Raw genomic sequence first — 16,763 nt, forward strand, 5'->3', positions numbered from 1 at the left:
TTTTTAAACAATTGATACTGCAGCAAAGTACTGATATTGACACATTTGCTTACTTGGGGAACGAAGAACCTATTGGGAGACAACTCTGGATATGTCTGCCCTTGCTCACTCTCCCCTGCCTTCCTATTGTTTTGGATCTACAGAGCCCTCTGACTCGGAACGAATATCCCTGTCTGGAAACCAGGACTATAAAAGTGCTGTGTCAATTCGAATACTGTATGTTTTTTAGAGCAGCTCCTGATCGGAATCAACGCGTCGTAAGCCAGTCAATCACGTCTTAAGGCGATGCGGTGGCGATGGAACAATAGCTGCTGCCCTCGAGCCTTTGGAGGCAGTTTATACAGCGGGAGCTTTTTGGAGTTACGTCGCACGATCCCCAGATAGCGGGGGAGATCCAAGATCGATCTCCTCCTGCGTACGTAGCGGGGAGATTATTAGGGCCGATAACAGGCTGCATAACAGGCTCCTGTACTGTTAAAAGCGCCCCCAGAAAACTCCGGCACTAATGCGGTTTCGTAAGGAGACCACTTACTGGTCTCTGAGTTGGAGGGGGGGGGGGACCGCGCTTCACCTACCAGCCATGCAATGCATGGGCCCGAAACCCACTGCCTTACTCTTTCGCAGAAGCGCGCCAGCCACGTGAGCGAGTGGCTGCCGACAAGCCTGACAATGGCTCTCTCGCCCGATTCCCCCCTCCGCCTCCTTCCCTCCCCCTCGCGATAGAGCCTTAATTCGCTTTGGCAAGACCCCACGCTTTCCGATGGGAAAGAGAAGCGGGGGGAAGGAGCGTTCCAGAAAGCGCTTCTTTCTTCCTCCCGTCCCGCAGTAAGAGAGAAAGTTGCAGCGTTGCTTCGGATCTCGCTGCTGCTGCTGCGCATAAACGCGCCGGTTGCTTCTTTTTTGGGGGGGGAGGCCGGCGCCGGCGACTCAAACAATGAGCAGCCGCGATTTCTGAAAGGAGACATCCCACGGCTGAGTATGTTGCTAAAGAGGGGGCGGAGCATAGGTTAGGGAGCGCATGGGGGGGGCGCTACACTCTACTCTGATTGGCCGTCGGGAGGCGTGATGCCACGTCCGGCGGGGAAGCCCTGCCTTGCTGTGTGGAGCCTCCTCTTTCTGGGTCTGGCTTTCTTTGCAGGTGGTGCCGCTGCTACTGCTGTTGCTGCCGCCGCCGCCGCCGCCTCCTTACAGTCAACGCTCGCCGGCCGAATCGGACGCGCACCGAGGCGCGTGCCTCGCGCAGTTGTTCGCCGCTGCCTGGGAACAATCGGCAGCTCCTCCTCTTCTTTCCAGCCTCAAACTTTGCCCGTCGAGGCTTGCAGTCGTTTGCATTTCTCCCTGGCACCCCCAGCAACTCCCTCTCCACCTCGGGTCAAGAGATGCAGCCTGTCGTTTAATAACCATGCAATAGTTTTGAGGATTTTTTTTATATATTCCGCACACACAAAAAAGGAGGGAAACCGGATCGGGTCTTCTATGCAAACCTGCCCCTTAGACACTCATCCTCCTCCTCTCCGTCTGTGCCGTGAGAGCAGCAGCCGGCGCGCGGATTTAATTTCCTGGGATCTCCTTTTCAAGCGCTGCCCTCCAGCCGCCGCTTTCCTGAAGTGAAAACTCCGGAGTCCCTCGGCCGCTTCTTCCCCCCTCGCGCCCCACCTTGGAAGCGACTTGACCCCGCGGCTTTTCTGGGCCACCTTGCGCCGCCGCCTGCACCGCTTGGTTTGGCTGGGGATTGCATTGTTCCTTGCCCGCCCCTGGGGGTTCCCCCTTGTGCTTGTTGGAAGCGGAGCTGGGAAGGCAGGCAGACGGAGGAGATGGCCAAGGGAAGGTGGGACTGAGCGACCGCGTCTCCCTCACCTCTCCGCACCCCGCCGGATCCCTTGTCTTGAGAAGAGAGAGGCGGCGGCAGCAGCAGCACAGCGAGGCCGCTTTGGGATCGCCCGCTGCAGGTTCTTCTCCCTTCCTTTTGGGCTACGAGGGCAGGATGCGTTTCTTCCCGTGGGGATTTTGGCTGCTGTGGGTCGCCGCCGCGTCGTCCTCGTCGGCTCGGAGCGACGGCGGCAACAAGCCGAGGAGCTGCGCCGAGCTCCGGCAACTCTATGGGGCCAAAGGATTCAGCCCGAGTGGGGTGCCCCAAGCGGAGATCTCGGGTGAGTAGATGCGTCATTTGACTAGTTCTCTGCCATTATCGGCTTTTCTGCCCCAGGGCTCCTTCTTCAGCCCCTTTTGCCCCATCTCCGAGCAATGTGGGTAGCCAGGATCCTCAGCGGGATGCATGACTCGGGCAGGCTTGGTAACTAATCCGATGGAGGACGGAGAGGCGCGGGAGTTAACTGAGCCCTGCAATCCATATCTGAGCCTTGAGACGCGTGAGCCAATCCCTAAAGAAGACAACTGTCGAGCATGTGCAAAGTGCCACTCCTTTCCTATTGCATTTGTAGACGAACTCAGTGCTGGGCTCCGGGGGCGAAGGTGGGACTTGAAGAAGGCTTTGAGCTCCAGGATTTTTCGTTCTAAAACATGTGCACCGGGTGCAGGAAAGAGGTGCTGTGTACAGCAGACCCTGTATTGAACTCCACACTGCTTTGTGTTCTGAAAGGTAGCGGGGGTGGAGTGGGGAGATCTTACTGATGCAATTTCTGTAATTCATCCATCTAACAAACCATTCGGATGTTGGTGTCTTAAGTAGCTAGTTTAGGGGAAAGACCCAAGGCTCTTTGCCTTTCTTCTCAACCCCCACCTCCCTCTATTCATCACCTTCCCATTTTTCCATTTCCTTTTGTCAGCTGCAACTTAACCACCGCAGTATTTCCTGGAACTTTGTGTTGAGTTTGTGTTGAGATGGTTCTTGCGAAACCAGCATCTGCTGAAGAGTCTGCTTTTGAAGGGAGGGTTGAGAATCTGTCTCTGCGAGACATTTTCTTAAAACCAAGTAGCCGCCACCAAAACACATCATTCCCGGTGCCACTGCTGCCTCAAAATGAGTTTCGTTTGTGGTGTAGAGGGCTCTCTTGTCTCCTGCTTCCAACCTCTTCTGCTAAGGGCGATGTGATATTGGGGGGGGGGGGGGGTCATTTGCTGTGCTTGTAAATAAACAAATAAATCTGCCCTTAGCATAAGGCTGTAATGCAGTCTAGAGGATTTGAGCCAGAAGTGTGGTGTGGATAATGAAAAACTCTTGTGATTGGTTTCAGAGTTAGAGAATGCCACAAGGTAATAAGAGAAGAGATGGTGTGCTCCATCTTATTGAGAAGGAAGAGGCTTAAAGACCAGCTGGCAATTTTTAAAAAAGACACACAAATGCCCAGCTGTTCAAGGAAGTTAGCGGAAGATGCAGATTGCGGTAACTCCTGAAAGTTCGTTCCAGAATTCAGTTTTATTATTTCCTTACTTCCTCTGTATGTATTGGAGGCTTTCCTTTTTAAAAAATGAATACATTTAAAGGTATTTTCTTATTACCTGTATCGAAACATGCAAAATATGCAAAAATACAAAAGGTCTGGGTTCCTTTTAGCTGACTTGTGTGAACTTTCTCATTGCAACACAGCAGTAAGGTAATCTTAGGGTAGGCATCAAAGCCAAACCACAGCGTTATTCCATTAAAATTATGCTCTACAGTCAATTTCTGACAGTGGGTTGTATCTGCTACTAGGGATGCTTAAAGTAGACCCTTATAAATTGAAGCACAAAAGTAGCTTTAGCCCATTAATTTCAGTGGGTCTACTCTGAGTAGAATTTGGTTAAATGGAATCTGTTGTTTGCTCAGATGTAAATCCCACTGGTTTAAATTGAACTTGCTTCCAGATAAGTTTGGTTAGGGTTGCTGTTCAGTAGTATGCCAGGCAGACCTAATAGTTTTACATTAATGTTGAGGAAGCAGTTACATTAGGTGGTATTTTAAGTTTTGCTCAGAGTAGACCTATAGAAATGAGTGGAACTTAGTCATGCCCATTAATTTCAATGTATCTGAGTACGAATGATGGTGGATACATACAGCTCATAGTTTCCTTCATTGAAATATGGTGAGCTTTGAAAGAATGCCCCCTACAGAATGGTTTCAGTTGTCTTGTTAGTTTGCAGTTATTCACAGTTCCTCCTGGCTCCTTTGCTTCTTCAGGGATGAAATATTTTTTACTTTGATAGTCAAGCATGATGTTCATAAGATTTGGACAAATACTGCTTTTTAACTTTCTGCAGGGTGAGATTAGTTGCTCCCTAAGGCTGTAATCCTGTGCATATAGTGTTTGGGAGTAAGTTCTCTGGAAGTCATTGAGACTTGCTTCCAATTAAACATGCATAGGATTGGCCTGTGTGTCTTGTATTTGCAGCTGCTCACATGGAGTAAGCAGATAGTTGAAGCGGGATTTTCCTTTTCTTGGCCATTTAAACCAGGGGTGGGGAACCTATGGTCCTCCAGATGTTGCTGGACTTCCTTCAGCCAGCAGGAATGATAGAACTGGAATCCAGCAACATCTGGCCACTGCTTCCTTATCCCCGATTTAAACAAAGGGCTTAGTTCAGACTGCAACAAAACCAGAAGGGAGTTTTATTCCTATAAATTACACCAAATGCAGACTGGAACTTTTTCTAGGTGTAGCTCAGCAGCATTAGGAGAAAACTGAAGAACTCAAGTCTATATGGGTGCAGTGGAATAACAGCACCATAGCATTTGGTGCAAGTTTACCTATTCAGGATCCCATTACTTGAACGTATTTAATGCAACTGTTTAGGTACCTTGTTACTATGTTTCGTGTCCAATTGCTCGGCAGCCAAGTGGTTGGATTTAAATTGAGGTAGTTTAGACCACAGTTCTCTTAGAAATCTGTGTACATGCCCTAAACACACGTGCACTCCAACTGCTTTAAAGCATATTGGTTTGTAATTTAATAGACTGCCTTTACACAAACTAGGAGCATAATCCAAGCCCTTTGATCATGTGTCTACATGTCCTTTGCGCTGCTGAATGTGATTTGTGAGCCCCTTCCTCCTCAGTCTGATTAAACAAAACTATTAATCCCCTGCCCCCCAAAAGGGAAATTATCCTTTGCCTATTTATGAATCTCAGGGACGCAGTGGCGCTGTGGGTAAAACCACAGTGCCTAGGACTTGCCGATCGTATGGCCAGCAGTTCGAATCCCCGCAATGGGGTGAGCTCCTGTTGCTCGGTCCCAGCTCCTGCCCACCTAGCAGTTCGAAAGCACCCCTAAGTGCAAGTAAATAAATAGGTACCGCTTTATAGCGGGAAGGTAAACGGTGTTTCCGTGTGCTGTGCTGGTGCTGGCTCGCCAGAGCAGCTTCGTCACGCTGGCCACGTGACCCAGAAGTGTCTCCAGAAAGCGCTGGCCCCCGGCCTCTTAAGTGAGATGGGCGCACAACCCTAGAGTTGGACACGACTGGCCCGTATGGGCAGGGGTACCTTTACCTTTATTTATGAATCTCAGCGAACCCATTTCACACACCCATTGACATCAGGAATAGCATGTGGACGAATCCCACTCCCAATCTCCTGAGGACCCCCTATCTCCAACATCTCCTCCATCTCCAACATCAGCTTATCTAACAGGGAGAGTAAAGGAACTGGGTTATTAGAATCTCAGCCAGAGAAGAAATTGGGCCATAATGCGTGCCCTCAAATTGAAAGAAGCATTTTGGTCTACCAGAGTTCATACACAATCCAAATTGGGCAACGACAAACTTCAGCAGTGTATACGTATATTACAGTGTGAATGAGATTTCTGTCTTTTCCATCTCTGTACAAATGAAAGGTTATGAATCAGGAGTCTTAAATTCTATTTGGCTTTGGTAGCCAACCAGAATTTGTGTTTGACACCAACTGTGCCCCTCACCTGCCAGAGAGAGGGATAGGATATTGATTGTGGCGCCGTGCTGAATTTTGAAAGCCTTCCAAACTTGGCAGTCAAGACCAGTGTGATTATGGGAAAGGTTCCTTATCTAGCAAATGGGAAGCTGGGGAGAATTCTAGGTGGGGAACCCATCCCTGATGCATTGAGGCTTGACATTACGTTGTTGGCACTTCCCAACAATGTAACAACAAGTTTGAGAACTGAACCCATTATAGCTTTTGGATAGTTAAGGGAGCATAAATAGGAGTAAGATTATCCATATGTTTTCAGCTAATGATGTTGGTAAGACTGTATGCCTGTGATGACTTGTGGCTGCCTGGGTCCCATAGCATACCTACAATAACACAACACAATACATGGCTTTTTGTGTCATTCATAATGCTTAACCTCAGTGGTCCTCAGACATTTTTCTCCCCCTGGTTCTTTTTTACAAAGAAAACAGCCTCTTAACTTGTTGCATGTGAGAGAAAAGGGCCATGATTCATTTTTATGATGAAGTTATAATTTTAGTCTTTGACATGCTTGTATTATATTCAGATTTTCTTTTAAATAAATATAATTTAAAAATACTTACAGAAATTCTAAAAATCAGAATGTGATTCATATACAGTGGTACCTCGGGTTAAGTACTTAATTCGTTCTGGAGGTCTGTTCTTAATCTGAAACTGTTCTTAACCTGAAGCACCACTTTAGTTAATGGGGCCTCCTGCTGCTGCTGCGCCGCTAGAGCACAATTTCTGTTCTCATCCTGAAGCAAAGTTCTTAACCCAAGGTACTATTTCTGGGTTAGCGGAGTCTGTAACCTGAAGCGTATGTAACCTGAAGTGTATGTAACCCGAGGTACCACTGTAGTCTTGTTTACTTAAAAACAAAAACAAACAAAAAAACAGCTTCTAAAGTTTGTACCTACCTTGCTTGCCACAAAAGGTTTATGCCTTCATGATATGATCATGCAGTAACTGATTCTACATGCACCGCAAATATTTTTTGCTCAGGTATGGGCTTCATGTGTCTAGTCTTAAATCCATTGTCTTATTTCAAGAATCTAGCATCAAGAACAGTTAGAAGTAATGGGTTGGGCTAATTATAAGAACCACTGTTGTGATGTCTGACGAATATGTATGTAAATGACAAGGTGTTAAACTGTACCTTTTGATAGCTTGTAGACAGGAGCAGTAATGTTACATACATACCATTATGAAAGCTGGTAGAGGAAGTACACGATGGAAAATGAGAGAACGAGAGTGTGCTGTCTTATGAGCCATCTGCTTCTAGCACTGCCAGCTGTGTACTTAAAAAGGAATTCTTCATGTTCCTAGTTGGTGGTTGCCATATGCACTTCAAATTGGTAAAAATTTAGAAAGTCACATCTGTGTTGTGCTAATAGCCGTCTAGTGACTGCTATATAAGAGTCAGTGTGTTTTGATAGAGCATGTGATTTGGACACCAGGAGCTGACATGCAGAAGATTTTAATGGGGGGGGGGGTTGGCATTTCCAAATGCAAGAGTTGCACTCAAAGTAAAGAGCTGTAAACTACTTTACTGCCAGTCCTGTTTCCAAACATATCGCTTTACCCACTGCACGGCACTGTCTCCTATTGCTTTACTCTTTTTCATATCCAGATCCCTCTATACTCACCTTCTGCTTTCCTTCAAAACCTATTGGCAGTTTCTTCCCATCCCAATCAAGTCTCCGCAAATGCTTTATTCTTATCACTGAATCCTAGACGTAGTGTTCCTCCTTCCTTTCGTTTCTGAGCTAGGCTCATGAGACTCCTCATTAGGTACCCTTTGGAGATTGCTGTTGCTAACTCCCTTTTTCCAGGCTCCCCCCAGCCCCACTATGTGGTTTGAAGAAGGAATTGGCATGGGGAGACGGCTCTCTAGAGTGCCTGCAAATATGCAAATGCATTGCTTATCAAGAGCTATTTCTGTATCTGTTCACTTTCCTGAGCTGTTCTTAGAGCCGTCTGAGAGTTCCATATGCTTCATAAACTACCCCAGTCCCTGTTTCATATGTTCTTTTTGTCTAGAAAGCTGCACACTGCTTTGCTTTTCTGCTGTGATAGCCCAGTAGGCATTGATATAGTTGGGCTCATGAAAAACTTCTAAGGAAACCTAAGGCTGCTAAGAAAACGTAGCAGTCCTTGAACAAGCGGACAGATCATTTTATGGATTGCTTATTGGCAAGCTGAAGGTGCGGCCAGCCAGATGGAGAGCTTTCACAATGGAGAGAATTGAGCACTGATATCCCATAAGGATTTAAATTGCAGGTGCTGGTAATTAATGATTTGCAGTCAGCAGTGTACAATGAGGTAATCACACTTGCTAATGATACCAAATTGCCCACCAGATGTTTTGCCTGCCAGCAGCCTGCACTTTGCACTAGTTGCAGCTTCTGAATAGTCTTCAAGGGCAGCCCCGCGCAGAGCACAGTACAGTAGTCCACCCAGCACAACAGTGGAGGGGATTCTTCAAATACCATCTCTGAGATATCCTCCATCAGCTCAGTCGGGGAGGCTGCTGGGCAGTGGGTAGGTGGTATGCCATCAGCATCCCTGCTCAGGTTTCTCACCTAATATAAGATACCAACCCTCACAATTGATCATAGAGTGGATTGGCTTCCTGGAGACAGGAATGGAGTCTCTATGGATGTTAGCAGCTCCCTACATTGGTCTGGATTGGTGCTTCACTTAGTACCTAAGCAGACAGAGCTAAAACTCCTTGAGTCTCAGTGGTGCACACCATCATATTTAAATATATAACACATTTATTCTACTATTTACAATTGCCACATTTTGAAAAGAGATGATAGAGCTGGAAAATGTGACCAGGGGTTTGTAACCCTTTCCATGTAAATAGACTTAAAAAACTTTCCTCTTTAAAATCTTTTCTAAAAAAACTTGTTCTCAGAAGTAATGCCCTTTGATTTCTATGGGATATATTCCCTTTGTAAGGCAGCAATCCCATGCATGCCATATTGGGTCATTTTAATTTAGAAACGAAAAAAGAATCTATGATTAATGCAGAACACAATGCCAACTTTGTGGAGAGAGTGTATAGAAATTCTTTCAAAATTGCTAGAACTCAGGATCATCCCATAGAATTGACTGGATGTAGGATCAAGGCAAGCAAAAGATTATGTAAGCAACATATAGTATACATTGCCATGGAATAGTGTGCTGACGGTTGTATCCTTTATAATGATTTTTATTGCATTTTAGAGTTAACAATAATAACACAATTCTTACGTCTCTTGTGTGCACCAAAATAAAATAACAAGTAATGAAATTTTTAAAAATGGTTTTCATTGCATTTTGGAAGACAATTGCTTTTAAAAAAGAGTTTTAAAGGGGTCAAATTCATGGTTTTATGGCTTTTGCCGCTGAACAAAGATTCCATGTATATAGTCATGGGTTACAAATAGGGCTGTCAGATGACAAGCTGGGGATCCTGCCTATTTTGTTCTTGAGAGAGAGCTGTAAAAGTTGTCCCTATGGCCACCTTCTTCCACAGGTCCCTTTGCTTGCTTTTCTCTATCTCCTACTTTTGCTACTCTAGGCAGAGGAAGAGGTTGGGCAAAGGAATTGATGGACAGTGAGGAAGGGTTGGTCTGGCAGCTACACCCTAGTACAATAGAGCAGCAATCTGCTATGAGCTTCCTTCTGACAACTACCGTTAGCTGGCTGCCACTGCAGGCAAGATGGTAGAGTAGATGGATATTTGGTCTGATGTGACACTGCTTAATTGATTTTAAAGCAAAACCTGTTCAAGATAATATATTTAAGAGGTAAGATTTTTATCTCGCCCTGTTTGCTGATATATACTCTTTTGTATGAAAATGGTTACTGTATTTTTCGCCCTATTGGACGCTCCGGCCCATAGGACGCACCTAATTTGGGGGGGGGGGGAATAAAGGGGGGGAATTTATTTCCCCCCCCACAGGTGCGGGGCTGGGGCGGGGGAAGCCTGAGCTTCCCCCGACCCCAGCCCCCAGAATGGGTCAGAGAGCGAGCTCTGCACAACCTTTGGGAGCCCAGAGCAGCCGCTCCGGAGGGTTGCGCGGAGGTGCGCCGAGCCCGGGAGCGCAGGCAGCTCTGCGCAACCTTCGGGAGGCGCCGGGCTCCCTAGGGTTGCGCAGAGCTTCCTGAAGCCTGGAGAGCAAGAGGGGTCGGTGCGCACCGACCCCTCTCTCTCTCCAGGCTTCAGCGAAAGCCTGTATTCGCCCCATAGGACGCACACACATTTCCCCTTCATTTTTGGAGGGGAAAAAGTGCGTCCTATAGGGCGAAAAATACGGTACTTCCTATCTTTGTACTACATCAGACTCCATGGGTGATTCCTAGCCCCACCTGGAGATGCTAAGAAATTGAACCTGTGATCTTCTACATGCAAAGCAGAATATCTATTACAGATGTAAAGGAAAGTTTTACAAATATTTCAAACAGTTGCTGAGGTCCACATCAAGCCTATTAGTATACAGTGGTACCTCAGGATGCAAACGGGATCCGTTCTGGAGCCCCATTCGCATCCCGAACGGAACGCAAGATGCGGAGCGCAACTCGGACACGCTCAACCCAAAGTACATTCAACTCGTGGTATGATTGTATAGGAGGTATAAATTACTATTATTAATACCATTAATGGTTATATTTGCACTAATGTTTAGGCAATACAGTCATACCTCGGGAGAAATGTGCTTCAAGTTAACTATTTTCGGTGGCGACCCGAAGTAATGGAGCACATTACTTCCAGGTTTTGCCGTGCACGCATGTGCAGACGGTCAAAAGGACGTCACGAGCATGTGCGGAAGCAGCGAAATGCGACCCACGCAGACACAGGTTGCGTTCGCTTCAGGATGCGAACAGGGCTCTGGAACGGATCCCGTTAGCATCCCGAGGTACCACTGTATATTTTCTCCAGATGTTACTGTTTCTTTCGATGAGATAGGTAGAAAACATGCTATGTACCCCTTATACCAGGACTTTGGACAATTGTTTTTAAAAAATCATTACTAGCTTTACATGGCAGGCAAAACATTCTGCAGTGCTGGTATATAATTCCTGCTTGAATTAAACCTGCCTGATTATAATCTTCTGGGCAATCCCAATATTTTCACACAGTTGCAAATTCCATCTCAGTGGGTTCCAATGAAGGGCTGACTTGCCCTAAAAACTGAGGAATTTTGTGATCGGGTCTGAAGAGTACTGAAAGTGTTCAGAGTTGCAATTTACAAAATGCAGACCTGCTTATGCAGGGGGGAGATTGTTTTTAAAACAAAAGGTTTTAAATTGATTTGCTTATAAAGCATATTGTTTGAATTTTGCTAAACTCATGCACAAAACTCCCTTAGCTGTGTGCCTCCCATTTGCATTTTCAATGGGCCATTGGGCATCCTCTATCTTCCATGGGCAATTGGCTTCCCTAGGGAGTTTGCAAGTCTAATTGTTCAAAACACTTTTTCTCATGACCCCTTTGAACAAAAGTGGAAGTTGCCAACCAAATTGCTTAACTTCATCTTTTAAAAAATAATTTGTCCTAGATGAATCCCTCAGAGTTTTGCCCTGATAGTGTTGGAGAACCTCAGAGTTTGTGAATCCTCCCACTGAAATGAGTGGAAAGGACAAAATCACACAGATTTTAAGTCATGGGTGGGGAACCCTTTTCAGCCCGAGGGCCAATTCCTTTCTAGGGAATGTTCTGAGGGCCACACGTCAATGATAGACAGGATCAGAGTCAAAAGTGTGTGAAGGAACAATGGTAACATTTACAGTAGCCTAATTTCTACACATGCACCTCTCTGTCTTCCCTGCAGATAAGTAAGAGGGATTATCAGAGCTCAATGACATATTTCAACTGGGGAAAATCTCTCAGGGCCAGTGATGTGGCCTGGAGACAGGACTGTGGGCTGGGAAGAGGTCTGTGGGCCAGATAGTGTGGACTGGAGGCCTAAAGTTTGCTGCTAGGCCTGAGGTTCCCCAGCCTGTTCTAGCATATGAATTCCTATCTAGTTCTATTGCTCACCTTGGAGATTTCTCTTGCCTTATTCAAACACAGCTTCTATTTTAGCATTCATTGCACCTGAATCCCTCCCCATTTCCACCCACAAAGTGCAAGTATTGCTGTGCCTTTTGAGATGCAGAATGCAATCTCAGGCATACCTAGCTGTGAGTAAACCCTGTTGAACACAGTGGGACGCAGTAAACAACCAAAGAATCTGGATGCACACCTCTTCTGTTTTAACATGTGAGAATATTATGCAGTACTATGATACGAGACAGCCGATAGAACTGTTTGGAAGCATCACAAGATCATTGCCAGAGGGACATTGCTGATTTGCAGGACTATGTGTAGTGATGGCTTCTGACCATTATGAAACAGCAATATGCTTTGTTCTACATGGTATGGACACTGAGCTCAGATATTAGATATACTTGTCCCTATCATAGGGGGAAATGTGCCCTCTACTTTATGCAGCTGATAGTACACTTTCGCCGTTGCTCAGGTATTACTCCATTGACTGCTGGCAGCCTTGAGTCGATTTTGTAAGAACGTTAATTGAGTTAAAACTGAAAAGTCCCCTTTAAAGCAGCTGTTCACACTTGTGGTTAGATTCCCATATATTTCAACAAAGAAAACCATATTATCGAGCATTGAGAATTGTTAAAATCTCAGTTCTGCTGCAGTGAAAACTGAGAAGACAACAGTAGGAATTCTCAGATTCTGGAGAGTGTTTGGTAGCATGTAGCTGAAATAAAATTAAAAATTAAAAAAATTGTCCAGTAGTGCCTTAGAGACCAACTACTGGGCAATCTATATTATTATTATTATTATTATTATTATTATTATTATGATTATTTCAACTGAGTCAGACCAACATGACTACCTACCTGAATCTGGGAGCATGTAGGTTCTTCCAATTTTTAAAAGCCTTATTAGGGCTGTCCAAGCAGTACCTGAATTTGGGGGCACCATGGAACATCTGATTGTAATTATTTTCAGAACAAACTTTTGTGAACTATATTAAGTGTGCCTTTATACACCCCTTCAGTCTTCTAAGGAGTTGAAACTTAAAGTCTCCCAGGAGAAGTAAGAGTTCAGTTACACATTTTAAATTATCGTTTCAAGGTGTTGTCTCTGCCAGAGGAAAGATTACCAAAAATATGCTTGCTAGAACAAATTCAACCCAGCATGGCTAACCAAATACCTGATACCATAAGATACTGCAGATGATTCATACATATGCCCCCCACCCCCCGAAAACTACTTTCACGGATGATGGATCTGGAAAGTGTGCTTCTAAGCAGGAATTCAGACTGATAGGAGTGGTGTACATGCAGAGTGATCTGTCTCTGGCCGCTGCTGCAGACTGTCCCTGGAATATTGTGCTTTGAAAATTATTTCATGGTTTTGAATAAATACGCTCTAGAAAGCTCTCACCCATCTCGGGTTTCAGTTAATGCCCTCCACAGTTTTAGATGGAAGATATTGCAATACTTCTTACCATTTGCAGACATGGGGAAATGGAGGATTTGTTCTGTTGCTCTTTAACAGAGAATGTGAGGATCAAATTCCTCCCTGAGCTGTTGAAGCGAAGTGAGCATCGATCTTACTAAATAGGAGAGAAAGAGAGAAATGAAAAGATTATTTGCTTTCAAATAATGAGTTTAGTCAGAAAGTGCCACCCTTTCTTCTTAGCTGTGGCCATCCTGTCTCCAATACTACACAGCCACTGTGGCCCTTTCCTCCGTGGAATTGCGTGTCGAGGACCCCCAAGACACCCCTGAATAAAAACACGTTCACACATCATTTTTGTTTTGGTTTTTGGCATAATTTTGGCCGCAACTTTTTGAATTACAGTAAGTGAGTGGTTGCTTAGGCATTGGTTAGCGACTATCTGTTCCCACTTGGAGGTAGGAACAGAACTGACAACCACACCCGTGCGGAAGTCAGTAAGGGTAAGCAATTTTGGGAGAGGAAAAGCTGGGTGCCAGGCTCACACCTCTCCCCAAATGCTCCCTGGGGCTCTTACATGGCCCTAGCCCTTTGTCAGGGATACGGACAAAAGCCTGGCGAGCCCTTGGATTCCTTTAACGGAATACCCTTGCAGCAGCAGCATTGAAGGGGCAGGCACAGCCAACCTCATCCCCTCCACCAACCAAAAAATTAACCAATGCCTAACCGCAACTTAGGGGACGCGGGTGGCGCTGTGGGTTAAACCACAGAGCCTAGGGCTTGTCAATCAGAAGGTCGGCGGTTCGAATCCCTGCGACGGGGTGAGCTCCTGTTGCGGTCAATGCTCCTGCCAACCTAGCAGTTCGAAAGCACATCAAAGTGCAAGTAGATAAATAGGTACCACTCTGGAGGGAAGGTCAACAGCGTTTCCGTGCGCTGCTCTGATTCGCCAGAAGTGGCTTAGTCATGCTGGCCACATGACCCGGAAGCTGTACGCTGGCTCCCTTGGCCTATAGAGCAAGATGAGCGCCGCAACCCCAGAGTCGGTCACGACTGGACCTAATGGTCAGGGGTCCCTTTACCCTTTACCTTTTAACCGCAACTTACAAGTTGTGACGATTTGCTACGCAGTAGGCAAAACCCAAATGGCACCAGCCAATCAGCCAAATGGTAAAATTCCTACCAGGCCCCTGCTCCAAAGCAAACGACCCCATGACAGGCATAGCAAAGTAAGCGCAAACAAACCCTAAATAAAGGGAAGGTGGGTGGGTTATCCGATGTGCGCAGCGAAAAGAAGAAGCTCAACACTGTACACAGGGACCAATATAGCACCTCCATCAATCAAATAAAATTGCAACAATTAATTTTCCGCAGCAACATTGGAGGTGCCCAATCAAATCCGTGGCCATCCAAACTAACCCGCCCAGCAATAGGGAATGTCATTGTTGCTCCTACCGCAAAACATGCTCTCCATGAAGGAGAACCCGCTTTGTCTAACCCTAAAGCAGGCATAGGCAAACTCGGCCCTTGAGATGTTTTGGGACTACAACTCCCATCATCCCTAGCTAGCAGGACAAGTGGTCAGGGATAATGGCAGTTGTAGTCCCAAAACATCTGGAGGGCCGAGTTTGCCTATGCCTGCCCTAAAGCTATACAAATTTATGGCCGCTAATATGGCTTGTGCAAATTCCATAGATTATAATGATGTCTTGCGTGAAATGCCTCCTTTTGTTTTTTCCTGAACCTTTCAACGTTCAGTTTCACTGGATTACCCCAGGTTCTAGTACTGTATTATGAGAGAAGAAGGAAACTTCTGTTCAATTTCTTCACACCATTCCTAATTTTGTACACCTCTGTCATGTTCTTCATACTTCCTTTCTCTCCCCCCCCCAAAAAAACTTAAAAGCTCCAAATGCTTTAAAATTTCATTTCATGTTCCATGATAATTTTAGTTGCCCTTTTCTGAATCTGTGCACCATACTTTGAATGTTTTAATTATACACAAATGTGTTACGAGTTGTGGCTCAAACAAATTTGTCACTGGTTTTCTTGATGCAGTCGGAGGAGCTACTACTATTATATCATCGAATCTGCTCTTAAAAGTATCAGCTCGGTGTCCTGCGTTGTAAACGTTTTGAGGCATGTAGCAGTTTCTGCAGTGATGCCTTCTGCTGGCATCTGTCACAACATACTGCAATCAGTTAAATAATAATTCCATAATCTTTATTTCATTCTATTCATAAACATACAGAAACAACTAGATTGCCCAGCTTTTCACAGTGTTAAGGTTTATTTTCTTCCTTTCCCCCGTATGGGACATTCTTCTTATAATACATCTACACTGAAACAAAAATTTTAGAACGCTGTGTCAGTGATGGATGCAATAATGTCTCTAGCATTTCATTCCCATGGAGTCAGGTTACTTTGTCAGATTTAGTATTATGAGAAACAGGTGGAAGCTGCAACAAATTGGTGCAGTGTGGCGTGCTCCTGTTCAGGCAGCCAGCCAACCACTCCCCCTCCCGACAGATCCATCAGCACTCCATGCCCACTGGGTGTGCTCTGTTCTCATTGGACTGTTTTCAGTGGGTCTCCTTTGGGTTTGTTATACTTCTGCAAACCTTGGGCTACTCCTAAGCCTGCCAATACCTCTCTCATACCTTTATAAGGATCCATACTTGGATAATGGGTTTCGCATATAGGAATATGCCTCTTTAGAGAGCAGGCACTCAAATGCTTATCAGTGCATGATGAGTGACCAAACTGCAAGCTAGGGCAGTGACTGCAGTTTTCAGTAATATGTAGTCAATAAACTTTAAAAATAAAGCAGCTGCTTACATAACAAGATACTTAAAATGCACCAGTTAAATTTTTTAAAAGACAGTGCATTAATCTCATTTGTACTACTTGCCTAAAGGCCATACAATGCATTTCTTTGTTCCTTCTTGGGTTTTTTTTTATATGCTAAGGAGTATGGGATAACTTGTAAAAGTTTGGCTATGGCAGTGCATAACAAAACCATGCTTTCAAGTGCAACACTGCTGACTTTTCAGAAGTAGATTTTACAGTAGTTACAACGGGACAATTTGATCGCAGTTATATACCCTATCAACCGTTTATTAGACTAAAGCACAGATGCTTTATGGCAAGTGATGTTGGCTTGCAAAAATAGCGCTATTTTATAGAACTGTAAACTATGCTATATAATTGAGTCAGTATGCTTTAAAAAACATTATTTTATATTTTCGCCCTCATCCAGCTCCATTTGTGCCAGAATGGAAATCCCACCAACTGAAAGTAATTATCACCTCTTAGTGTATTGGCTAAAATCAAGTGTAATGTAAAAAGTATTTCAGTACTTACTGACTGCTGGGAGGACTGGCTTTTGAAGGGTGGGCGTTGAGAAGTAATTCTATTCTGTTAAACATTTCAGAGGGGATCATT

The 16,763-nt window shown here is 45.1% G+C and overlaps 1 protein-coding gene across 1 annotated transcript in view; it reads left to right on the plus strand.

The window, feature by feature from the left end:
• The first annotated feature begins 1,194 nt into the window (after positions 1-1,194).
• GPC1 (glypican 1) overlaps positions 1,195-16,763 on the plus strand; it is a 200,088-nt gene continuing 184,519 nt past the window's right edge. Inside the window, exon 1 of the mRNA XM_081006931.1 lies at positions 1,195-2,150. Coding sequence (XP_080863057.1) covers positions 1,985-2,150 — 166 coding nt within the window. The 5' untranslated portion in view covers positions 1,195-1,984. The remainder of the gene's footprint in view (positions 2,151-16,763) is intronic.

The sequence above is a fragment of the Podarcis pityusensis genome, assembly GCF_964106645.2.
Source record: "Podarcis pityusensis genome assembly, chromosome: 5".
Classification (NCBI taxonomy): domain Eukaryota; kingdom Metazoa; phylum Chordata; class Lepidosauria; order Squamata; family Lacertidae; genus Podarcis; species Podarcis pityusensis.